At 43.9% G+C, this 27458-nt stretch overlaps 2 protein-coding genes across 9 annotated transcripts in view; one reads left to right on the top strand and one right to left on the bottom strand.

Moving 5' to 3' along the window:
• CDase (neutral ceramidase) overlaps nt 1-9841 on the bottom strand; it is a 223570-nt gene extending 213729 nt beyond the window's left edge. Inside the window, exon 1 of one of the 2 annotated variants that reach the window (XM_071674776.1) lies at nt 9724-9841. The gene's annotated coding sequence lies outside the window, so the exon portion shown is untranslated. The remainder of the gene's footprint in view (nt 1-9723) is intronic. The other variant, XM_071674777.1, reaches the window with a different exon arrangement.
• PH4alphaEFB (prolyl 4-hydroxylase subunit alpha-1) overlaps nt 1-27458 on the top strand; it is a 208980-nt gene that overhangs the window by 99723 nt on the left and 81799 nt on the right. For 5 of the 7 annotated variants that reach the window (XM_071674780.1, XM_071674778.1, XM_071674784.1 and 2 more), the window contains one exon: nt 20070-20244. In XM_071674780.1, coding sequence (XP_071530881.1) covers nt 20072-20244 — 173 coding nt within the window. In that variant the 5' untranslated portion in view covers nt 20070-20071. Of the gene's footprint in view, nt 1-11877; nt 11954-18441; nt 18580-20069; nt 20245-27458 lie in introns of those variants that run through there. The other 2 variants (XM_071674782.1, XM_071674781.1) reach the window with 2 other exon arrangements.

Genomic DNA, 27458 nt, shown 5'->3' with positions numbered 1-27458 from the left:
ATATACTGTACACATGTACATAATTCATACTGTCTTCCCTTATCCATTTCCGTCGCTACCCCGCCACACATGAAATGAAAACCCCCTCCCCCCGAATGTGCGCGAGGTAGATCTAGGAAAAGACAACAAAGGCCACATTCGTTCACACTCAGTCTCTACCTGTCATGTATAATGCACCGAAACCACAGCTCTCTTTCCACATCCAGGCCCCACAAAACTTTCCATGGTTTACCCCAGACGCTTCACATGCCCTGTTTCAATCCATTGACAGCACGTCAACCCCAGTATACCACATCGTTCCAATTCACTCTATTCCTTGCACACCTTTCACCCTCCTGCATGTTCAGGCCCCGATCACTCAAAATCTTTTTCACTCCATCTTTCCACCTCCAATTTGGTCTCCCACTTCGCCTCGTTCCATCCACCTCTGACACATATATCCTCTTTGTCAGTCTTTCCTCACTCAGTCTCTCCATGTGACCAAACCATTTCAAAACACCCTCTTCTGCTCTCTGAACCACACTCTTTTTATTACCACACATCTCTCTTACCCTTGGAATTACTTACTCGATCAAACCACCTCACACCACATATTGGCCTCAAACATCTCATTTCCAGCACATCCACCCTCCTCCGCACAACTTTATCTCTATCCCACGCCTAGCAACCATATAACATTGTTGAAACCACTATTGCTTCTAAAATACCCATTTTTTCTTTCCAAGATAACGTTCTCGACTTCCACACATTCTTCGACGCTCCCAGAACTTTCGCCCCCCCTCCCCCACCCTATGATTCACTTCCGCTTCCATGGTTCCATCCGCTGCCAAATCGACTCCCAGATATCAAAAACACTTCATTTCCTTCAGTTTTTCTCTCTTCAAACGTACCTCCCAATTGATATGTCCCTCAACCCTGCTGTACCTAATAACCTTGCTCTTATTCACATTTACTCTCAGCTTTCTTCTTTCACACACTTTACCAAACTTAGTCAGCAGCTTCTGCAGTTTCTCACCCGAATCAGCCACCAGCACTGTATCATCAGCGAACAACTGACTCACTTCTCAAGCTCTCTCATCCACAACAGACTGCATACTTGCCCCTCTTTCCAAAACTCTTGCATTCACCTCCCTAACAACCCCATCCATAAACAAATTAAACAACCATGGAGACATCACACACCCCTGCTGCAAACCAACATTCACGAGAACCAATCACTTTCCTCTCTTCCTACACGTACACATGCCTTACATCCTCGATAAAAACTTTTCACTGCTTCTAACAACTTGCCGTCCCACACCATATATTCTTAATACCTTCCTCAGAGCATCTCTATCAACTCTATCGTATGCCTTCTCCAGATCCATAAATGCTACATACAAATCCATTTGCTTTTCTAAGTATTTCTCACATACATTCTTCAAAGCAAACACCTGATCCACACATCCTCTATCATTTCTGAAACCACACTGCTTTTCCCCAATCTGATGGTTTGTACATGCCTTCACCCTCTCAATCAATACCCTCCCATATGATTTCCCAGGAATACTCAGCAAACATATACCTCTGTAATTTGAGCACCCACTCTTATCCCCATTGCCTTTGTACAATGGCACTATGCACGCATTCCGCCAGTTCTCAGGCACCTCGCCATGAATCATTCATACATTATATAACCTTACCAACCATTCAACAATACAGTCACCCCCTTTTTTAATAAATTCCGCTGCAATACCATCCAAACCCGCTGCCTTGCCGGCTTTCATCTTCCGCAAAGCTTTTACTACCTCTTTTCTGTTTAACAAATTATTCTCCCTAACCCTCTCACTTTCACCACCTCGACCAAAACACCCTATATCTGCCACTCTATCATCAAGCACATTCAATAAACCTTCAAAATACTCACTCCATCTCCTTCTCACATCACCACTACTTATCACCTCCCCATTAGCCCCCTACACTGATGTTCCCATTTGTTCCCTTGTCTTACGCACTTTATTTACCTCCTTCCAAAACATCTTTTTATTCTCCCTAAAATTTAATGATACTCTCTGACCCCAACTCTCATGTGCCCTCTTTTTCACCTCTTGCAACTTTCTCTTGACCTCCTGCCTCTTTCTTTTATACATCTCCCATTCATTTGCATTATTTCCCTGCAAAAATCGTCGAAATGCCTCTCTCTTCTCTTTCACTAATATATATATATATATATATATATATATATATATATATATATATATATATATATATATATATATATATATATATATATATATATATATATATATAGTACTCTTCCGTCTGCGCTTCAGAATACACAGCGTCAGGCGATTTCAGCGGTTCCCTGTAATTTAGATCCGTTACCACATTGGGCTGTGAAAGATCTCTGGGTACTTTCTATTCCTCAGTTTCGCCCGCCTTGTAGAGTGATGTAAGAACGTAACGGTATTCAGTTTGTGAAAGAATGATTGCCTTGAATGATATCATCTTTGGATTTTCTTCCCTTGAATGTGCGGAGGATCCAGCCTGGTATCCATCTGCATGAAGCAACCGTATTATTCCTCTGGTTTATGACAGCGTTTGTGTCTGTCAGATATTCTGTATGGTTTTTGATTTCCTCATTTTCCCCATACCGGTGGAGTTGACATGTATCTCCATTGAAGCGTATGGTGATCTTAGCTGCTCTCTAAAGACTTCGTGTATGTCTGTTTGTAGCCTTACGGGTTACTCTACTGATACGATGTTCATACATACTCTTGTATCATCCGTCCATGTTATATTTAAGAATGAGGAACAGGAGGGGTTCAAGTACACTTCCTTGAGGGACTGAGCTTCGTACTGTTCTTTAGACAATTATGAAAATTCTACTAAATTATTGGCTACAGTCATTCTCTCTCTGGAATTTGGCAGCATGCAAAGGTCGAAGACCATTTTAATTCCATAGGTCCAGCAACCTTCGGTAGGAAGATGCAGGCTTACCAGGCGGTACTTTTTGCTAGTAACGTGAAATCAAGCCCGATCTTTTTCAGACAATTATTATTATTATTATTATTATTATTGTTATTGTTATTATTATTATCAATAATAATAATAATGATAATATCATTATTATTGTTGTTGTTATTGTTGTTGTAAGAGTGGTGTGTCAGTGGAAGGAAGACATGGTTTGCATTATACAGACAGCGTAGTAACAGAAATTTAAAAAGTTTTTTGACAGGGACGGAGGCCCCTCCAGTGTAAATCTCTCTCCCTGCACGGTACAAATAGGTGATACATGAACGTGTCGACCACTAAGGAAAATCAAAGTAGGAACATTTTTGCTTCAGAAACAAATAGTAACAGATCACAGATGGAGGAAAATATACCGAGACACCAAAGTAGATGTTCCCGAGATCACATCTTACACTGTCATAACGCACGTGTAGTCTGTGTGTTGATATGACATATGATGTGACACTTAATCACAGGGATTCCTCTGCATATACTACATAGTTTCACGAGTTGTACCCACTAGATGCAAAAAGTGGATACAAACTTAAAATTTCAGGTATCTTGTTATTAACAATAACAATTATTCCAATAAGGTGTTGTGACATTTCTTGCAGGGTAGTTTTGATCTATCAATAAAAGGCTCTATTTTTTCACAATCTGAGACATAGTGTTCTAGTTTGTGTCCAAATCTTTGACCACAAACTTTACAATTCACATGATTAACATCTCCAGTTAGGCCACAGCGCCAGTAGTACCTATAGCCTAGCCTTAGTGTAGCAGTTACAACATCATGTAATCTGCTGATCTTATTACTTTCTCCATATACATAATTTACTTTACACTTTTCACTGATGGAAAAATGTTTCATGTATTTATCCGAATTCGTCTTCGTGCTTCAAAGAGGTCAGTTCTGTTATAATTACAGTTTTGAGGTTTCTAATCAACAACCCAACGTTGTTTTCAACATCACCTTTACTAAGTGCAAGTTTGGCTGCAGCATTAGCTTTGTCATGCTCACGGAGGCGTCTCCTGTATGAGAGGGAATCCATAACAATTTGATCTGAATCACTTGAGCAATAATGTCTGGCTTCAGAGACCAGCATGTTACATTCTGATCTCCGGGTGTTTGATAAGGACTTGCCTCATCCTCCAAGACACTCTCTTTCACCTCCCTCACCACCCCATCCATAAACAAATTAAAGAACCCTAGAAACATAACACACCATAGCCGCAGTCCAACTTTCACTTAGAACCATTCACTCTCCCCGCCCTTTGCTCGTACACATGCCTTACACCCTTGATCAAAACTCTTGCTGTTTCTAGCAGCTTTCCTCGTACATTGTATAGTCTTAACCTTCCACAAGGCATCTCTAACTACCCTATCATATGCCTTCTCCAGAACCATAAATGCTACCTACAGTATTTCTCACACACATTCCCTATTTAAAACACCCTCTCAATCAATACGTATCATCCCAGGCTTTTCAGGTATATAACACCAAACTTATACCTGCATAGTATTAACACTCGGCTCTATCCCCCGTGCCTTTATATATTGGCGATATAAATGCATTCCGCCAGTCCTCACTTTAACGTGATCCATACATACAGTGACAATCCTTACCCACCAGTCAGCAGCATAGAGAACTTGGTGCGTTTTGAGTAGTGCGAGTCCAGTTCTCATGAAACTGAATGTATGAGTAATAATTATTATGTGACCAGCATCTAATTTTCAACAGAAATGTGTTTAACTGATGACAACAATTAAGGGAGTTGTATTCGATGAAGCATATATATATATATATATATATATATATTTATATATATATATATATATATATATATATATATATATATATATATATATATATATATATATTATATATATATATATATATATATATATATATATATATATATATATATATATATATATATATATATATATATATATATTTTATATATATATATATATATATATTTTTTTTTTTTTTCCAAAAGAAGGAACAGAGAATTGGGCCAGGTGAGGGTATTCCCTCAAAGGCCCAGTCCTCTGTTCTTAATGCTACCTCGCTAATGCGGGAAATGGCGAATAGTTTAAAAAGAAAAAAAATATATATATATATATATATATATATATATATATATATATATATATATATATATATATATATATATATATATATATATATGCTTTGTCGCTGTCTCCCGCGTTAGCGAGGTAGCGCAAGGAAACAGGCGAAAGAATGGCCCAACCCACCCACATACACATGTATTTACATACACGTCCACACACGCAAATATACATACCTATACATCTCAGTGTACACATATATATACACACACATACATATGCATATACACACATGTACATAATTCATACTTTGTCTTTATTTATTCCCATCGCCACCCCGCCACACATGTAATAACAACCCCCTCCCCCCACATGTGTGCGAGGTAGCGCTAGGAAAAGACAACAAAGGCTCCATTCGTTCACACTCAGTCTCTAGCTGTCATTATTATTATACTTAGTCGCTGTCTCCCTCGTTAGCTAGGTATCGCAAGGAAACAGACGAAAGAATGGTTCAACCTACCCACATACACGTGTATATGCATAAACGCCCACACACACATATATAGATACCTATACATTTCAACGCATACATACACAGATATATATGTATATATATATATATATATATATATATATATATATATATATATATATATATATATATATATATATATATATATATATTCATACTTGCAGCCTTCATGCATTCTCATCGCCGCCCCGCCACACAGGAAATAGCACACCCCTCCCCCGCGCGCGCAGGAGGTAACGCTGGGGAAAGACAACAAAGGCCACATTCGTTCACACTCAGGCTCTAGCTGTCATGTAATAATGCACCGAAACCACAGCTCCCTTTCCACATACAGGCCCCACAAAACTTCCCATGGTTTACCTCAGACGCTTCACAAACCCAGGTTCAATCCATTGACAACACGTCGACTCCGGTATACCACGTCGTTCCAGTTCACTCTATTCCTTGAACGTCTTTTCCACCCTCCTGTATGTTCAGGCCCCGATCGCTCAGAATCTTTTTCACTCCATCCCCCCACCTCCAGTTTGGTCTCCCACTTCTCCTCGTTCCCTCCATCTCTGACACATATATATCCTCTTTGTCAATCTTTCCTCTTTCATTCTCTCCATGTGACCAAAATATTTCAATACACCCTCTTCTGCTCTCTCAACCACACTCTTTTTATTACCACACATCTCTTACCCTTTTATGACTTACTCGATCAAACCACCTCATACCACATATTGTCCTCAAACATTTCATTTCCAACACATCCACCCTCCTCCGCACAACCTTATCTATAGCCCACGCCTCGCATCCATATAACATTGTTGGAACCACTATTCCTTCAAACATACCCATTTTTGCTCTCCGAGATAACGTTCTCGCCTTCCACACATTCTTCAACGCTCCCAGAACCTTCGCCCCCTCCCCCACCCTGTGACTCACTTCTGCTTCCATGGTTCCATCCGCTGCCAAATCCACTCCCAGATATCTAAAACACTTCACTTCCTCCAGTTTTTCTCCATTCAAACTTACCTCCCAATTGATTTTGTCCCTCAACCCTACTGTACCTAATAACTTTGCTCTTATTCACGTTTACTCTCAGCTTTCTTCTCTCACACACTTTACCAAACTTAGTCGCCAGCTTCTGCAGTTTCTCTCCCGAATCAGCCACCAGCGCCGTATCATCAGCAAACACCAACTGACTCACTAACCAAGCCCTCTCATCCACAACAGACTGCATAAATGCCCCTCTCTCCAAAGCTCTTGCATTCATCTCTCTAACAACCCCATATATATATTTATTTATTTTGCTTTGTCGCTGTCTCCCACGCCAGCGAGGTAGCGCAAGGAAACAGACGAAAAAATGGCCCCACCCACCCACATACACATGTATATACATACACGTCCACACACGCAAATATACATACCTATACATCTCAAGGTATACATATATATATATAGACACACAGACGTATACATATATACACATGTACATAATTCATACTGTCTGCCTTTATTCATTCTCATCGCCACCTCGCCACACATGAAATAACAACCCCCTCCCCCCCTCATGTGTGCCAGGTAGCGGTAGGAAAAGATAACAAAGGCCCCATTCGTTCACACTCAGTCTCTAGCTGTCATTGTAATAATGCACCGAAACCACAGCTCCCTTTCCACATCCAGGCCCCACAAAACTTATCATGGTTTACCCCAGACGCTTCACATGCCCTGGTTCAATCCATTGACAGCACGTCGACCCCGGTATACCACATCGTTCCAATTCACTGTATTCCTTGCACGCCTTTCACCCTCCTGCATGTTCAGGCCCCTATCACTCAAAATCTTTTTCACTCCATCTTTACACCTCCAATTTGGTCTCACACTTCTCGTTCCCTCCACATCTGACACATATATCCTCTTTGTCAATCTTTCCTCACTCATTCTCTCCATGTGACCAAACCATTTCAAAACGCCCTCTTCTGCCCTCTCGACCACACTCTTTTTATTACCACACATCTCTCTTACCCTGTTATTACTTACTCTATCAAACCACCTCACACCACATATTGTCCTCAAACATCTCACTTCCAGCAAATCCACCCTCCTGCGCACAACACTATCCATAGCCCACGCCTCGCAACCATACAACATTGTTGGAACCACTATTCCTTCAAACATACCCATTTTTGCTTTCCGAGATAATGTTCTCGACTTTCACACATTCTTCAAGGTTCCCAGAATTTTCGCCCCCCCCCCTGCCCCACCCTATGATTCACTTCTGCTTCCATGGTTCCATCCGCTGCCAAATCCACTCCCAGATATCTAAAACACTTCACTTCCTCTAGTTTTTCGCCATTCAGACTTACCTCCCAATTGACTTGACTCTCAACCCTACTTTACCTAATAACTTTGCTCTTATTCACATTTATTCTCAACTTTCTTCTCTCACACACTTTACCAAACTCAGTCACCAGCTTCTGCAGTTTCTCACATGAATCAGCCACCAGCGTTGTATCATCAGCGAACAACAACTGACTCATTTCCCAAGCTATCTCATCCACAACCGACTGCATACTTGCCCCTCTTTCCAAAACTCTTGCATTCATCTCCCTAACAACCCCATCCATAAACAAATTAAACAACCATGGAGACATCACACACCCCTGCCGCAAACCTACATTCACTGAGAACCAATCACTTTCCTCTCTCTCTCTCTCTCTCTCTCTCTCTCTCTCTCTCTCTCTCTCTCTCTATATATATATATATATATATATATATATATATATATATATATATATATATATATATATATATATATATATCCGCCTGCTCTAGGTAACATCGCGAATAAAGTCGCATTTAGCGAGGCTGTATCTTCGTTATGTTGTGAGAGCATTAAAGCCACGTCTCAATTTAAGGGAATCACTTCTGTCCTCATCACGGATTGATTTAGGGAATCCTTTCTCTCCTTGTCACAGATTAAGGGGATCCCTTCTGTCCTCGTCACAGTGTAGCGCAGCTGGAGGATCCCTTAGAAGAGGGACCCTTTCAGAAAAAGGTCCTAGGGTTTGGGGACATTGACCATGCTGCTGGGACTGATAGGGTGGGTTCTGAAGACATTGTTAATGCTCCTGGGACTGTTTGGACGTAGTCTGGGGTACATTGTTCATGCTGCTGGGACTGTCTGGATGGCGTCTGGGAACATTGTTTGATCTTGCTGCTGGGGCTGCCAGGAGAGGGTCTGGGACACTGTTCATGCAGCTGGAACTGTCTGGTCGGGGTCTGGGACATTGTTCATGATACTGGGACTGTCATGACGGCTTCCAGGGGCATTGTCCTCGCTGCTGGGAGTCGTGATGGTTTGTGGGGTCATTGTTTATGCTGCTGGGACTGACGTGACGAGATCTGGAGGCAGTGATCATGCTCCTGAGACTGTCGTGACGGGGTCTTGGGGCATTGTTCATGCTGCTGGGACTGTCGTGACGGGGTGTGGGGGCATTGATCATGCTGCTGGGACTGTCGTGACGGGGTGTGGGGGCATTGATCATGCTGCTGGGACTGTCGTGACGGGGTCTTGGGGCATTGATCATGCTGCTGGGACTGTCGTGACGGGGTGTGGGGGCATTGTTCATGCTGCTGGGACTGTCGTGACGGGGTGTGGGGGCATTGATCATGCTGCTGGGACTGTCGTGACGGGGTCTTGGGGCATTGATCATGCTGCTGGGACTGTCGTGACGGGGTGTGGGGGCATTGATCATGCTGCTGGGACTGTCGTGACGGGGTGTGGGGGCATTGATCATGCTGCTGGGACTGTCGTGACGGGGTGTGGGGGCATTGTTCATGCTGCTGGGACTGTCGTGACGGGGTCTGGGGGTCAAGCTGTGGTGGCTCTTGTTAATCTACCTTTCTCTTGTACTCCTGACCAACAGTCTGCTTTTAGCTCAACTGTTGTGGCACCTTAAAGCCGTGCCCCTGCAGTTACAGTAGTGGGTGGTGGTGGTGTTGCGTGTCCCTACCATACAGTTACAGTAGTGGATGGTGGAGGTGTTGCGTGTCCCTACCATACAGTTAGAGGAGAGGCTGATAGTAGTGGTGGTGGTGACATGGGAAGCGAGGGGGGAACTGTGCTCTGGCCACCTACCTGTTGTTAGTCCGTCACTTTCGGTAGCCGGGCTCACTCTGGCGCGCGCGCTGCCTCCCGTCCCTTCGCCTCCCGTACCCCTCCTCCTCCTCCTCCTCTTCCTCCTCCTCCTCCTCCTCCTCCTACTGCGTGGGGGATGGGCTGTGTGTGCTGGTGAGGAACACCACCACCATCACCTCTGCAGCGTGAGGGATGGGCTGTGTGTGCTGGTGAGGACCACCACCACCTTTGAATATTATTACTACCATTCTTAATACCATTATAACCCGCTCCCACCATCACCATGAACACCATCTCTCTTTTCTCACCAGCACCTTCGCTGCCACCATCGCTGACAACACTATCTCCCTGCCAGGCATCACCCAACCACCAACACATCATCACCAACACTACTAATACTGCCGTCGCCAACACAAGCAGCACCACCACTTCTGTGGCACCTCCGACACCACACGACCATCTAGCACCACTACCGACCAGCACCACAACCCACACCAGCAGCACGATGTAGTAACACCACAACCCACACCAGCAGCACGATGTAGTAACACCACAACCCACACCAGCAGCACGATGTACTAACACCACAACCCACACCAGCAGCACGATGTAGTAACACCACAACCCACACCAGCAGCACGATGTAGTAACACCACAACCCACACCAGCAGCACGATGTAGTAACACCACAACCCACACCAGCAGCACGATGTAGTAACACCACAACCCACACCAGCAGCACGATGTAGTAACACCACAACCCACACCAGCAGCACGATGTAGTAACAGTACCACCCACACCAGCAGCACGACCTGTAACACATCAGCCCACACCAGCAGCACGACCTGTAACACCTCAGCCCACACCAGCAGCACGACCTGAAACACCTCAGCCCACACCAGCAGCACGACCTGTAACACCAGCCACACTCGACAACCAATACATTATGCTTAACACTATCACTACCATTACTATCCTGTAAAAACATCATCTTTTTTTAATGCCTTGTATATTAATGTTTGGATGAGCAGTAGAAATTTACCTGAATGTTTAAGATTAGAAGACTGGAGAAGTTGAAGACCGGATAAGTGGAAGACTAGAGAAGTTTGATCATACAAGAAATATGTTCGGGATGATTTCGTCAGTTGCGGTTGGATGAAACTGGACAATTCATCGCCGTATTCAGCATTGCCTGGTGACATCTACTGGAGTTTTAACCATATTTGATATTTCTAAGGAAGCTGGACTCTAAATGTGTCGGTAGTATAAATGAAAATGACTTGTCAGTTATGCAAATTACCAATTCACTGTGTGTGTACAAGTGATTTGATGCAGAACAAGCATAAAGCTATTTCATTGTTACTTTCTTGTGCATTGGCGTCTGGCAACGATGTTTGACCGTTACCAGCGGCCACACCGCTAATTGTGGCAGCAGCCGCACAGTTGTAAGATTGATGTAATTTCCGGTGGTGAGCTTAATCCTCAAAGATATATCTGATTGAACGTTCACAATGAATATAGAAGATACTGTATACTTTAATTTTTCCTGTTTCTTTTAATGCAGTGCTCAAGGAAATTTTGTTAAAGGAAATTTTAAAAATTTACATGGTGTAGTGAAAAGATTATTACGATGCGGTGCGTGTGTATATCAAGAAGTTGGCTCCATTTGTCCATGTTACTTTGTGATATAATGGAGACTGTATGTAGGAAGGTTTATCACGCCTGTGACAGTATTGTGTAACCATCGAAGTTTCTGTTGACATTTAAGAGATGGTATTACCGTAAGGGAACCGATAGTCCAGTCGGCTGCCTGTCTGTACTCTTCATTGCCGGGTTTTACGGCGTAGGTAAATGTTCTCACGGTCTGGTTGTTGAGCTTTGTGTAAACACAGAGAGAAAAGAAGGAAGTTGATGTAGGTCTGCAGTTAAGAAAATATTGCTTAACCAAGTTGAATGATTGGTAATGGCTGGGTGAAGCTCTGCTAGATTGGTAATGGCTGGGTGAAGCTCTGCTAGATTGGTAATGGCTGGGTGAAGCTCTGCTAGGAATGGTGCTTGTTCGTCTGTTGTTTGTTTCCCACATAATCAGTAGATAACACTCACTTTTCCAACTATATCAGCCATCGTCCCGTAGCTGTTCATCCCAGACGTAACAGCTCTTATTAGTTGCTTGTTTCTAAGTTGTGGAAGTTGAGGACATTTGATTCTCCTGTTCTCCTCCAGATATACGTAAGTGTTTTGTCTTCTGACTGCCAGTTTTGCTTTTTTTTTTTTTCTTGTCGGTGTCTCCTGCAGGTGTAAGGTTTTCTGCTGTGTGTGACCACCATCATCTTATGTTCACATCGTCAGTATTTACCTGAACCTCGGTTGTTATTGCGTGTGGTGGAGCAGCAGGAACGCACGCCTGCCGTCCTGCGTACTGCGTCATGCCCCCACAACCCTCACTAAGGTATCGCTCCACTTGTACTCACTCATGATAACGATGTTTAACTACGTAAATGACGACAAACACTGGGTAAAGATCATTTGAATGTATAATAATGAATGGTTATACCATGACAAATCATGCAGTGGAGGTTGTGTACAGTGTGCTGTAACGCTGATTACCGCCAGCTTCACGCCATTTAGACCAGACGTCAGTGGGATAGAAATTCAAAGGTAAATGTGTAGATGGCATCATCAGCTCGCCAAGCAAGGGGAGGGACGACCTAGCAGTTGCGTGTGATCACAAGACCCTCCCTTACTGTCCGGTGGAGCTGTAGGCTCATATAGATTGTTTCTAGAGTTATCCCAAACACCTGAAGAGGGTGTTACAAAAATTCCTGTTGGTGTCTGTAGCTTGATGATGACAGCCTAGATGACTCAGGCAGGTGACAGGCTTAAAACCTCCAAAATCACCTACCTTGTCGAGTCATCAGGACACTCATAGTCTAGTCATAGTTATGTCCATACCTGCATTCATCCCAGGGACAGATGGACTGACCCACTGGCGTACTGTGGGGGGGGGGGGGGGGGGGGCAATACCCAGGGCCTCACAGTCCTTGATGTCACTGGACTGACAGTCCTGCCTTCACCTCAGTGACGAAGTGGCTGTCCAGCCCTACCTAGCCATATTCCCAAGGAAGGACGAACTGACTGCCATGCCTTCACCGTAAGCACGGACGAACAGCCTGCCTTGCCCTGCCTTCTCCATACTCACGAACGAAATGACGGTTGTCCTACCGTGCCCTCACCCTAGTCTTGGACGGACTGACTCTCATGTTCTGCCGAGTTCATCTGAGGCATAGACGACGTGGCTGCCTTGCCCTACCCGCTACCCAGGCACGAACAAACTGATTGTCCTACCCCTCCTTCACCCCTAGCACGGACGGACCGTCCTGCAGTGCCCTCACTCTAAGCACAGACGGAGTGTCTCGTACTTTCACAAGGCACACACGGACTGAATTTCTATCATATCCTAACACCGGTCACGGACGAATAAACTGCCTTGCTCTGCCCTCACCTCAGGCTTAAACAGACTGACTTACGTGCCATTTCCTCTCCACAAGCACTGACGGATGTATTGCCTTGTCCTTCCCTCAACCTAGGCACTGACGGACCGACTGCCATGGCTTACTTTCTAACCAAACATTGAGGGAGGGACTTGCTGCCCTGCGCTTACTCCAGCCACAGGCGGGCGAACTGTTCTGCTCTGGCCTCGCCATAGGTACGGATAGACTCGCTCTCCTGCCCTGCTTTCACTCCAGGCACGAACGAACTGTCCAGTCGTGCCCTCACGCCAGACAATGACGGACGGACTTCCGTGCTCTTCCCTCACCCCAGGCACAGACGGACGAACTGTCTTGCCTTCCTTTCACCCCAGCAACGGACTGACACACTGCCCTGTCTTCCCCACGGGCACGTACGGACTTTTCTGCCGTGCTCTCACTTATCTTCCCTGCCCCCACCCTAGGCACGCACGGATTAAGTTCATATCACTCACCCCAGGTGCACGGACGGACTGACTGTCATGCCCTACCTTCAACCCAGGCACGGACGGACTGTTCTACCATGCCCTCACTCCAGGCACAAACAAGCTAATTGTCCTGCCCTGCCTTCACCCCAGGCAGGCACGGACTGGCTTCCCTGCCCCACCCTTTACTGACGGATATTTTTTTCCCTGCCTTCATGCAAGCATGGACGGATTCACTCTACTGTCCTGCTCTCACGCTACACAGAGATGGACTGACTTCCCTTGCCTCACCCCAGGCACGGACGGTCTGATTTTCCTGGCCTGCACGGACGGACTGAACCTCCTCCTCCCTCGCCTTCACTTCTTCCCGGATGAAGTGTCTCCACCTCAGACACAAAGGGACTCTCTTCCCTACCGTGCACCTCACCCCTGGGGTAAAGACAATGACTTGCCTTCTCTGCTTCCACCCTGGGCACGGACGCGCTGACCTGCCTGAGCTGTGTTCACTACAGGCTCAGATGGACTGACTTTTGTGGCCTAACAATAGCCAGGGCTTAGAGAATGTAACAGCCATGCCTTGCCCTAGGCACAGACAGACCGACTTCCCTGTCATGCCTTCACCCTAGACACAGACAGACTGTCATGCCACGCCCTCACTATAGGCACAGACAGACCGACTTCCCTGTCATGCCTTCACCCTAGACACAGACAGACTGTCATGCCACGCCCTCACTCTAGGCACAGACATACAGACTACCCTGCCATGACCTCACCCTAGGTACAGATAGACCAATGTTCCTGTCATGCCCTCACCCTAGGCACAATTATACCGACTTTCCCGACATGCACTCACCCTAGGCATAGACAGACCAACTTCTTGGCAAACTCACCCTAGGCAAAAGCAGAACGACTTTCCTGCCATACCCCTCCCCTAGGCACAGACAGACAGACACTTTCCTGCCATGCACACCCAAGGCACAGACAGACAGACACTTTCCTGCCATGCACACCCTAGGCACAGACAGACAGACACTTTCCCTGCCATGCACACCCTAGGCACAGACAAACCGACGTCAGTGTTATATCCTCACCCTAGGCAGAGACAGGCCGTCTTCATTTCCATGCCCTCGCTCGAGGCACAGAAAAACCGCCTTCCATGTTACGAACCATCCACCTCTCACCCGAGGCACGAACCATCCACCTCTCACCTCAGGCACGAACCGTCCAGCTCTCACCCGAGGCACGAACCATCCACCTCTCACCCGAGGCACGAACCATCCACCTCTCACCCGAGGCACGAACCATCCACCTCTCACCCGAGGCACGAACCGTCCACCTCTCACCCGAGGCACGAACAGTCCAGCTCTCACCCGAGGCACGAACCATCCAGCTCTCACCCGAGGCACGAACCATCCACCTCTCACCTGAGGCACGAACCATCCACCTCTCACCCGAGGCACGAACCATCCACCTCTCACCCGAGGCACGAACCATCCACCTCTCACCCGAGGCACGAACCATCCACCTCTCACCCGAGGCACGAACCGTCCAGCTCTCACCCGAGGCACGAACCGTCCAGCTCTCACCCGAGGCACGAACCATCCACCTCTCACCCGAGGCACGAACCATCCACCTCTCACCTGAGGCACGAACCGTCCAGCTCTCACCCGAGGCACGAACCGTCCAGCTCTCACCCGAGGCACGAACCATCCACCTCTCACCCGAGGCACGAACCTTCCAGTTCTCACCTGAGGCACGAACCATCCAGCTCTCACCTGAGGCACGAACCGTCCAGCTCTCACCCGAGGCACGAACCGTCCAGCTCTCACCCGAGGCACGAACCGTCCAGCTCTCACCCGAGGCACGAACCATCCACCTCTCACCCGAGGCACGAACCATCCACCTCTCACCCGAGGCACGAACCATCCAGCTCTCACCCGAGGCACGAACCATCCACCTCTCACCCGAGGCACGAACCATCCAGCTCTCACCGGAGGCACGAACCATCCAGCTCTCACCCGAGGCACGAACCATCCAGCTCTCACCCGAGGCACGAACCATCCAGCTCTCACCGGAGGCACGAACCATCCAGCTCTCACCGGAGGCACGAACCATCCAGCTCTCACCTGAGGCACGAACCATCCAGCTCTCACCTGAGGCACGAACCGTCCAGCTCTCACCTGAGGCACGAACCGTCCAGCTCTCACCCGAGGCACGAACCATCCAGCTCTCACCGGAGGCACGAACCGTCCAGCTCTCACCGGAGGCACGAACCATCCAGCTCTCACCGGAGGCACGAACCATCCAGCTCTCACCTGAGGCACGAACCGTCCAGCTCTCACCTGAGGCACGAACCATCCAGCTCTCACCCGAGGCACGAACCATCCAGCTCTCCCGAGGCACGAACCATCCACTCACCCGAGGCACGAACCATCCCTCTCCACCGAGGCACGAAACGTCACTCCTCACCCGAGGCACTAACCATCCAGCTCTCACCCGAGGCACGAAACCATCCAGCTCTCACCGGAGGCACGAAACCATCCAGCTCTCACCGGAGGCACGAACCATCCAGCTCTCACCCGAGGCACGAACCGTCCAGCTCTCACCGGAGGCATTAACCATCTTCCATGGATTTCATCAACATAATGTTAACACCTGGTCATGGTATTGGGCTGAGGTGTGTAGCCTGGCGAAAAGCATAGTTACCACATGAGCCAACTTGTGCACGACACAAGTACATTGAAGTGGTCGTCCTGACCCAGGATGGTTCACCAACCACAGGGACGTGGGAGAGATGCCTCCTGACCCAGGATGGTTCACCAACCACAGGGACGTGGGAGAGATGCCTCCTGACTCAGGATGGTTCACCAGACACAGGAACGTGGGAGAGATGCCTCCTGACCCAGGGTGGTTCACCAACCACAGGGACGTGGGAGAGATGCCTCCTGACCCAGGATGGTTCACCAGACACAGGGACGTGGGAGAGATGCCTCCTGACCCAGGGTGGTTCACCAACCACAGGGACGTGGGAGAGATGCCTCCTGACCCAGGATGGTTCACCAACCACAGGGACGTGGGAGAGATGCCTCCTGACCCAGGATGGTCCACCAACCACAGGGACGTGGGAGAGATGCCTCCTGACCCAGGATGGTTCACCAACCACAGGGACGTGGGAGAGATGGCTCCTGACCCAGGGTGGTTCACCAGACACAGGAACGTGGGAGAGATGCCTCCTGACCCAGGATGGTTCACCAGACACAGGGACGTGGGAGAGATGCCTCCTGACCCAGGATGGTCCACCAACCACAGGGACGTGGGAGAGATGCCTCCTGACCCAGGATGGTTCACCAACCACAGGGACGTGGGAGAGATGCCTCCTGACCCAGGATGGTTCACCAACCACAGGGACGTGGGAGAGATGCCTCCTGATCCCATACCTCCGTTCCCACGTCCACCCTCACCATCACTTCCACGACCAGCTTTACAAACACCTCCACCACCACGACCATCCTTACCACCACACCACGCTTGCCGCCGCTACCACAAAGATCCTAGCCGTCCTTATCACCCCTACGACCTCTCCCACCATCCTCACGACTACCATCACTGCCACACCCAACCCAGCTGCCTGATCACCCTCCAGTACCACCCTTACCACGACCATCGTCACTCTTGTCATTTGTGTGGACTCTATATTTGACGACATTTTTTCTCGTTGATGACTGAATGTCATCTCGAATGATTGAAATTTCCCTAATAACTTTATAATCACTAAATTTCAAATTGATAATAACTGAAACCAACCTTTCTTGGAAATCATTAGCCCTTATTTTTAAACTGTTGTGGTTATTCAAGTTGAACAAAAAAAGCTTTTGCACTATGAGCAGACTGTCCAGTGTTATGGTACCCACTAGATAAGGCGATTACCTTATAGTAAGTATTAGTGTAGTTAGGAAGATAAGTTATCCCTAGGGATAGGGGAGGAAAGAATACTTCCCACGTATTCCCTGAGTGTCGTAGAAGGTGACTAAAAGGGGATCGAGCGGGGGATGGAAATCCTCCCATCTCTCTCTTTTTTTTTTTTTTTTAGTTTTCCAAAAGAGGAACAGAGAAGGGCCAAGTGAGGATATTCCTTTAAAGGCTCAGTCCTCTGTTCTTAACGCTACCTTGATAACGCGGGAAATGGCGAATAGTATAAAAAAAAAAAAAGGAAGGTAAGTGTATATCAATAAATATTCTGCAGCTTAAAAGTATGTAAACTTAGTATACCAGAGTTTCGGAATGGAAATTTTTTAATGTCAGCTTCACACATCTTCCCTGGGACATACTTTGAATATACCCTGATAATTGATATACCGTATCAACGTGATTAAATGTTGCACTGCCACTAGTGGTATTCTGATTTCTTTACGCTCGTATATCATCAAGTACCATCGTATATAAAGGAATTATTAATCTAAATCGTCCTCCATCCCCATTTATTTTAATTTTACCTTAAGTTTAATAACTTCCGTGTATAATCGTACCTATAATGTTATCAAATATCATTATTGTCAAATTATATTGTAAGTTGCGGATAGTACATGTCGTATTAATGCATCTGGCAACTGCTCGAAGATGGTGAGTTTGTTTACAGGCGAGAGTGACTAGTTGCTGTATTTTTGTAAGATTAAAAATGATCAAGTGCCCTCTCGAAATATGAAGGCAAGAAATTTTACCAACTGTCTAAGCCTCTCTATATATGAAGAAATTTATTTTTGTTGTATACTCTAGAGGCAAATGCCAATTTAAAATGAATTATTAAAGTGTAGTTGTCAACTTCGGCGACGGGCACTCGTAAACAAAGTCAGCTGGAGGATGCTCAAGATGCGTTTACGTCTCTGATACTTTACTGTATGATCCTGTGAGTGCAGTGTGATAGAATGAATATTGATACCTGCACGGATGGCATGCATGTTATTGGTAATCATGTACAGGGAAATGATTCAACTGATACCTTGGAAACAGTTGTAGGTGTGCTCATTGCCTCTCATTTTCCTGTACGAGTGTACGTGACAACCTGAAATGAATAAAACATTGGAGATGCCTTCATTCCTTAAATTTTTATGAACGAAGTAACTATCTTTCTCGCTGTTAGTGTGATTACCTCGTACACTGTGATTACTTATATCATGCCTACCTTCATCCTGTGGTCATTCGTATCCCTTGCCATTACCCTTTTCATCCACTATGTGATTACCCTCTTAATCAGAAGTGTGATTTCCCTTCTCATTAATACTGTGATTACTCTCCTCATCCATAATGATTACATTTTCTGTGATTATCCTGTTCATCCCACATCCAAAGGGTGATTACGTGTTTCATCTATGATGTGATTACTCTCTTCATCCATTGTGATTATTTCTGTCTAATGTTGTTTTTTCTCATTCATAGATTGATTACCTTTATTCGCCTTAAAGTGATTAAGTGATTACCCATCTCATCTAAAGTATAATTGCCTCTCATATCCACAGTGTGATTACCCTTCTCATCCAGTGAGTGATTACGTGTCTTATCCATAGTGTGATTATCTTTCTCTTCCTGTGTGATTACTTTTCTTGATCAGTGTTATGCCTTTTCTCACCCATAGTGTGACTTCTCATCCATGGTGATTATCCCCCTCATCCATGGGGTGATTACCCTTCATATTCATATTATGATTATCTCTCTTCTCCATAGTGTGATTACTCTTTTCATCCATAGTCATTACACTTCTTATCCATATTTTGATTACCCTTCTCATACATATTTTGATTCCTCTTCTCATCCATACTGTGATTACACTTCTCATCCATAGTGTGATTTCCCAGTTCATATCCAGTTGGTATTGCCTTTATCAGCCATAGTTGATTGCTTTTCTCATCCAGTGTGATTACTTGTCTTATCCACTGTTATTATATTTTTCTCTTCCTCAGTGTAATTACCTCTCTCATCTATATTATAATTGCACTTTTCATCCATAGTGTGATTAGATAACCACCAGTGAGTATGGTCACTCATTTGCCTGATTATTGTGCCAGATGTCACTAGCACCCACAACTGGTGTCATGTTGCTCCTTCATCTCACTACTTTTGCGTACAGATGTCCATTTTTATTTATGATAAAGCATGCTAGATTTGAATACTACATTTCACATATCTTAGCCTGCTGATTAAGCAGATGTGTTGTGAAGATTCTGACCAGATTCATCAGGAATAACCAGTAGGTAAAAGAAGTGACACAAAAGGACCAGGGTACCATTCTGACAAGTGACTGGCCTATAGACTCTTAGATTGTGGGTGAAATACAACTTACTTATTACTGAGATTTCTTTGATCATCTGTATAAATCACTGGATATTTTTTTGGTTTCAGAAATGATAGGAATGTGGCTGTTGATGTGCTTGGCCTTGCTGCCTGTGTTAACCCATGGGGAAGTGTTTACAGCCATGACAGACATGAGCCATCTCCTTACTACAGAGGGAGAGATGATAAGAGCTGTTGAGAATTATATCATAGCTCAGGAAGAAAAACTGGAAAAGCTTAAAAGGTACGTATGGAATAATAATTACCAGTAATAGATACAGTATTATATACATAGTATAATAGCAATATAGAACCTCAAACTGGGATTACAAGAAAAAAAGTCACTGTAGAAAGTGTTTTTTGTTATATGTAGGTCAATACTTTAAAGAATAAATATACATTTACTTCACAGACACACACATTCACAGACTTTGAATTTGCCTTCCTTGAAAGAAAAGAAGAATGAGGGGTGACCTGATGACATCCTTTTATGAGTTTAAAAGTGATCAATGACATAGACAATGGATAGGTGTTCAAGAGATGTAGGGATAGAGCAACCAGAGGACATAACATGAAATTAAGCAAGAAACTATCTAAAAAAGATGCAAAGAAGTCCTGTTACTTACAAAATTGGTGGATGAATGGAGTAGAATGATGACATGGTTAATTCAGACGTCATACATAAATTTAAAAGGATATATGATAATAGAGAATGTTTTAGAGATGGGGGCCCATGTGTGTAAAACTTCCATCCCATATAGTACAAATAGGTAATTACATAAGTTACTAGATCTTTTCTTCCCACTAGTATATACAAGCATGGAAATTGAGAATATCATGCATGATACACCACTTGAAAAAGTAATCAAGTAATGCCCAAGTTTGGTTATTTGGTAAATGAGGATTTAAAAAGAGCATAGATAAATCGTTTTAGAGATAAAGTCATGGAAACTACATAGAACCTGAGTTTCTGTGGTAAAATGAATTAGAAATGGAGTTCACTAGCTTGTGGCCAGGGTGTTGTGATGAGAGGTTCTGTGAAATGTACAGTGAAGTAATAGGAGAATGGGTAACTTTGGCCTTGAGTACAGAGGGAAGGATGAGAAATACATAGGAATGGTTCAATAAAAGGTGTAAAAAAAGATTGAGATGTGCTGTGGCAGAAATATAGGTGCTGCTTATGCTAGCCAGCATTTACAAGGTTTAACAGCAAATAATGATTCTAGCAGGATAAGAAAGGAGAGGGATTTTGGAAAGAATGTTGTGGACTAAACGGGAGAATATCCAAATTTTTTTGCATGATTTCATTACGAATATAGTCAGTTAAAGTGCAGCTAAGTCTCCAGGATTCAGAGGGAGGAGGTATGGAAGATATTGGATGGATATGTGAGGAAATGAATAACAAGTTCATAAGTGATTTTACTGCTGAAGACATGATAACCCTAACACCGAGATGGAATGGGGAGGAGTTCCTAAAAAGCATCAAGATATTCAGGAGACAATGACTAAATACTTCAGGGACTTGACCCATGCAAGACTGATGGAACTGATGTATTGCACTATATGTGCTGAAGATTTATGCTGATACATGAGGTAAACCACTTTAAATACTATCAAGATGTTGCTAGAGAAAGGCAGTGCCAAGAGAGACTAGAGTATCATACCCATCTATGAGAAAGGAGACTTGGGAGAGTTACTGAACTGCAGACCAGTGTTCCTGATCAGTGTATTCTGTAAAGTACTACGAAAATAATCAAAAGGCAAGTGAACGACTTCCTGCAGAGAACAAATTAACTAAATGAGAGACAACAGTGCTTCATATAAAGGAGATCATGTGTAGTGAACCTCAAAGATTTTTGTGAGAGAGTATGCTTTATTTTGAAGAGAAAACAGGATGATTTGCTTGTATATAGACAAATGGGAAGCATTTGACACAGCTGCTTGGAAGGCTGATTAAGAAGCTGGATAACCAGGAAGGAATAAGGGAGATTCCTTCTGTGGATAGCAGATTTTCCTGGTGGAAGGGAACAGTGGATGCATGTAAGAGGAGCATTCTCAAAATATGTTGAGTGCTACAGGAATTTGTTGTGGGACCATTGCTCTTCTCAGTGTATGTATGTATATACAGATGATGCAAAGCTCATGAGGGAATTGAAAAGTAAGAAGCATTGTCTTACGAGAGTACCCAAGTAATGAGGATGGGACACAATGAAAGAAGGCTTCAGTATGAATATTTTCTTTCAGGAGATTAGCTGCAGGAACCTGTATGTGAGAGGGACTTTGGAGTTATCATCCCTCTTTTGTTACCAGATTTCACATGAGGGGTGTAAACTAGACAAACTGTTTGTTGACAAATATTAGGATAGCATTCAAGAACAGTACCTTAATTGAGAGATCTAAGTGACAGGGAAAGGCCAGAAGTTTTATATTTGCCCACCTGGGAAGAGAGAAGAGTTGGGGTTGACCTGATAGCAGCCTTTAAATCTTTAAAGCAGGTTAATAACATAGACAGTGAGCAGTTTCTTTTAAGAGATGGAGGGTTAGAAAAGCCAGAAAGCATGACTTGAAATTAACCAGTAATTTGTTAAAAAGGTGTGAAGTGCATTTATTGTACCATGTAAGAGTGGTGGATGAATGGAACAAAGTGAAGACATGGTAAATGCAGACTGCATATTGAAATGTAAAAAATTGTTTGATAGTGGAAAATGTTCAGGGATTAGGGTCTTTTGTATGTAAAACTCTCTTCTTTTACAGTACACATAGGTAATGATATGCATTATATATTTACATACATACATACACACAAGGCAGGAAGTTGAAAAAAAATTGTTTCTAGACTGGATGAAAAAAATAAAACATCAGATAGAAGGGAAAGAATTAAGAATGAAGAAATGATCATTAGATATTACTTGAGTTGATGGAATTACCAGGCAGTTTCAGCAATAAAAGAAAAAGAATCGGGTCATTATAATCAGGACGTCATCCAGTTATGGTCACATTTGCTTTGGAATTGTCTAACATATAGGTATTGAGGCAGGCGAAGTAAGTTAGAATCAGAGGCTAAATTTAGTTGTGGTATTCCTCAAACATGATAAAGTAAGGGAAGAGAGGGAGAAAAGCAAAGGGTACCATTAGATAGCAAAGAATGAAGGACACCAAATGAGGCAAGAAGACAGAACACCCGTCACCTTTGCATACAGATGGGGAATGTTAGGTGATGATAATGTCATAGTTATATATACAAATGCTGATGGATTAGTTGTAAGTGGCAAAGATCTTTAATTTAGGGTTCATATTAAAGGAAATTCATCTGATATTGTTGGAGTCTTGGAAAGGAAGCGTATTAAAGAGATAAGATTTCACCTGTTCTACATAAAGGGGTACATTATTGTAAGGAGGGAAAGAGAAGGCAAAGGAAGGGAAGGTTTAGCCTGGTTGATAAACGATAGCCAAAAGTTTCAGAAGATAGCAAAAGATGGCCCATTCAGACAATACATAATGGTAAGAGTAACTGTAGGAAAGAGTTGCTACTGTTGTTGATATTATGTAATACTCCAAAGAATTGCAATTATCTGGAACAAATAAACATTGATTACAAAGAGGGATTGGGATGGTACAGGAAGGCAGTAAATCACATTTCTCAGAGTATGTAAAGTTCTAATAATGGATATCAAATAGGAAGAAAAAGACTGGAGGAATTTAGATTCTCATGGAGACTCACGTTTTCAGAGTGTATACAGGAAAATTTCTTAGGCCAGCACATCAGAGAACATTACTGGACCTAATCTTCACGTGTATGAGCATGGATATTGAGAATATTATGAATGATTCACCAATAGGAAAATATGGTCATGTAATGCACAAGGTTGACTATGTGGCAAATGAGTAAGTTAAAAATGCAGAGGTGAGACAAGACCTAAAGAGGAGCTATGATTATAGAAACTTGGTACACAGATCTCAACAATTTGTTTTGCAATATGAATTGGGAAACAGAGTCCCATAGCCAAGAACCAGGGCATTGTGGTAAGAGGTTATGTGGTTTTTACAATGGAGTTAGGAACACGAGTGCCTCTAGCCTCAACTATGGGGATTTTAAGAAAAAGGGAAGTGATTAATAAACGATGTCAAAAAGCAAAGGTATAGGTGACACTCCATCAAGCCATCTTTTGCACCGAATGTATGGGCTCAAACCTAAATATGTTTGTAGACAATTTAATGGTAATGAGGGAAGTGAAAGATGCAGAGGATTGCATCACCTTACACTGGGACCTTGACAAACTCCAGAGTTAGTCTAGTACATGGCAGATGAAGTTCAATCCTAGTAAATGTAAAGTAATTGGGATGGGACACCACCAAAGAAGGCTTCAGTATTATCATTAACTAGCTAAAACGAAGCCACAGGAACCTGTGTGTGGGAAAGACTTAGGAATCAACTTTATTCCCAACAAGTCTTCAGAAGCCCACCTTTAGACAATAGTTGAGAAGCCAACTGTCTACTGGCAAATAATAGAATAGCATTCAAGTTTATGGATGAGGAATTACTCTGCAAGTTGTTCGCATCATACATAAAACCAAAACTGAAATATGCATCTCAGTTTGGTCACTGTCCTCTAAGGAGCATGGAAACTAATACAGAAGGTCCAAAGTAGAGCAGCTAGCTGAGAAGGTACCAGCATTATGAGAGCTGAGCTACAGGAAGAGGCTAGTAGCTTTAAATATTCCCACCTTGGAAGAGAGAGTGAGGGCTGATCTGATCACTTTTTTTTTTTTTTACATTGATGATGTACACTGAACGGTTCTTTGGAAGATATAAACTGAAATTAAACAATAAATCTTTCAAACAAGATGCTAGAAAGTACTTTTATGGTATGAGACAGATGGTTATGTGGAATAAAAGAACATGATTAATGCAGACAGCATTTAGAAATTTAAGTTCTTTCTTTAGAGAATGCCCAAGAGATGGGTGCCCCACAAGTGTAAAACTCCCTCACCATACACTACACATTGGTAATTACATACAGGCATTGATGAATTCAACCTGCATGTGGTTATGCTATGAGAGAAAGTCACCTCCGTTGAGATTGTATCACCTTCAGTGGATATATCTATCTATTTGTCTTTATATCTGACTTCCTTTCCCTTCATCTCCCATGGGGGTCGCCATGGCAAAGAGTCTCCACAACTGATGAAATTCAGTGCTGTTTTATAGCTTTTAGTTCCCTGTCCTTAATGGACTACTGGCAGCTCTAGCACAGAGTTTTCAGAGGCTCCTACCTAATGTTCTTGCCAAATGTCCCCACTCACTACATCTATCTAATGTTCCTTCCTATTGATTTTTCCTAATGCTCCTGTCTAATTTTCCTACCTACTACTGCTACTACTACTACTACTACTACTACCACCACCACCACCACCACCACCACCACCACCTATTGCTCCATCTTGCCAAAAGGCATATTCATTTTATTCATCTAGTACTCCAGTACTATAAACATGATACTTCTTTGCATCTTTTGTAACAAATTTCTTGATTAATGTTATGTTTTGGCCTTAAGTCTGCATCTTTCGAAGAACTTGCTACTTTAGAAAAGAACCATTATTTTTCCTGTTAATTTTTGTCCCATACTTGATCACTGTTTCCTGTGTTAGCAAGGTTGCACCAGGAAGTGGATGAAAAAAGGCACATTTGCTCACATACACACATATATACATAGATGCACTTACATACATACATATACATATTTACACTTGTACATAATTAATCCTTGCTCACCTTCATCCATTCCCAGCACCACCCTACCCCACAGGAAAGAGCACTGCCACCCCCATTGTCAGCGAGGTTGCGCCAGGAAACATGAAGGAAGGCCATGTCCACTCACATCCACACATGAGCTGTCATGTGTAATGCATCGAAACCACAGCTCCCTATCCATATCCAGGCCCCACATATATTTCCATGCTTTCCCCAGACATTGCACATGCCCTGGCTCATGCCATTGACAGCATTCTAACTCCTGTATACCATGTGTTCCAGTTTACTCTACTCCATGCATGCCTTTTACCCTCCTGCATGTTCAGGCCTGATCGCTCAAAATCTTTTTCACTCCATCCCTCCGTCTCTAATTTGGTCTCCCGGTTCTCATTGTTCCCTCCACTTCTGACTCATATATTGTCTTTATTAACCTTTCCTCACTCACTCTCTCCATATATCCTATGCATTTCAACACACCCTCTTCTGCTCTCTCAACCACACACTTTTTATTTCCACACGTCTCTCTTACCCTGTCATTACTTACTGAGTCAAACCACCTCACACCACATATTGTCCTCAAACATTCAAACCTTTAATTTCTAACACATTCTCATCCTCCTCACAGCCTTATCTGCAGCCCATGCCTCGCAACCATATAATATTGTTGGCCCTACTATTCCTTCAAACATACCCATTTTTGCTCTCCAAGGTAACTTTCCCACTTTCCGAGATAATGTTCTCGACTTCCAAACATTCTTCAAGGCTCTCAGAACTTTTGCCCCCTCCCCCACCCTATGATTCACTTCTGCTTCCATGGTTCCATCCGCTGCCAGATCCACTCCCAGATATCTAAAACACTTTACTTCCTCCAGTTTTTCTCCATTCAAACTTACCTCCCAATTGACTTGACCCTCAACCCTTCTGTACCTAATAACCTTGCTCTTATTCACATTTACTCTCAACTTTCTTCTTTCACACACTTTACCAAACTCAGTCACCAGCTTCTGCAGTTTCTCACATGAATCAGCCACCAGCGCTGTATCATCAGCGAACAGCAACTGACTCACTTCCCAAGCGCTCTCATCCACAACAGACTGCGTACTTGCCCCTTTCCAAAACTCTTGCATTCACCTCCCTAACAACCCCATCCATAAACAAATTAAACAACCATGGAGACATCACACACCCCTGCCACAAACCTACATTCACTGAGAACCAATCACTTTCCTCTCTTCCTACATGTACACATGCCTTACATCCTCGATAAAAACTTTTCACTGCTTCTAACAACTTGCCTCCCACACCATATGTTCTTAATACCATCCACAGAGTATCTCTATCAACTCTATCATATGCCTTCTCCAGTTCCATAAATGCTACATACATTCTTCAAAGCAAACACCTGATCCACACATCCTCTACCACTTCTGAAACCACATTGCTCTTCCCCAATCTGATGCTCTGTACATGCCTTCACCCTCTCAATTAATACCCTCCCATATAATTTACCAGGAATACTCAACAAAAACTAGTACGAGGTAAAATTGTCTCATTTCTCAAAACAAAATTAAATTGGACAACCAACATGGTTTCTGCAGTACAAGATCCTGCCTAACAAATTTGCTGGATTTTTTTAATGTTATTTATCAGAATTGGGATGAAAAATTACTGGCTGATGTAGCATATCTAGATTTCCAAAAGGCATT

The sequence above is a fragment of the Panulirus ornatus genome, chromosome 20 (assembly GCF_036320965.1).
Source record: "Panulirus ornatus isolate Po-2019 chromosome 20, ASM3632096v1, whole genome shotgun sequence".
Taxonomy (NCBI): Eukaryota; Metazoa; Arthropoda; class Malacostraca; order Decapoda; family Palinuridae; genus Panulirus; species Panulirus ornatus.
This window is presented reverse-complemented; position numbering and strand designations above follow the sequence as displayed.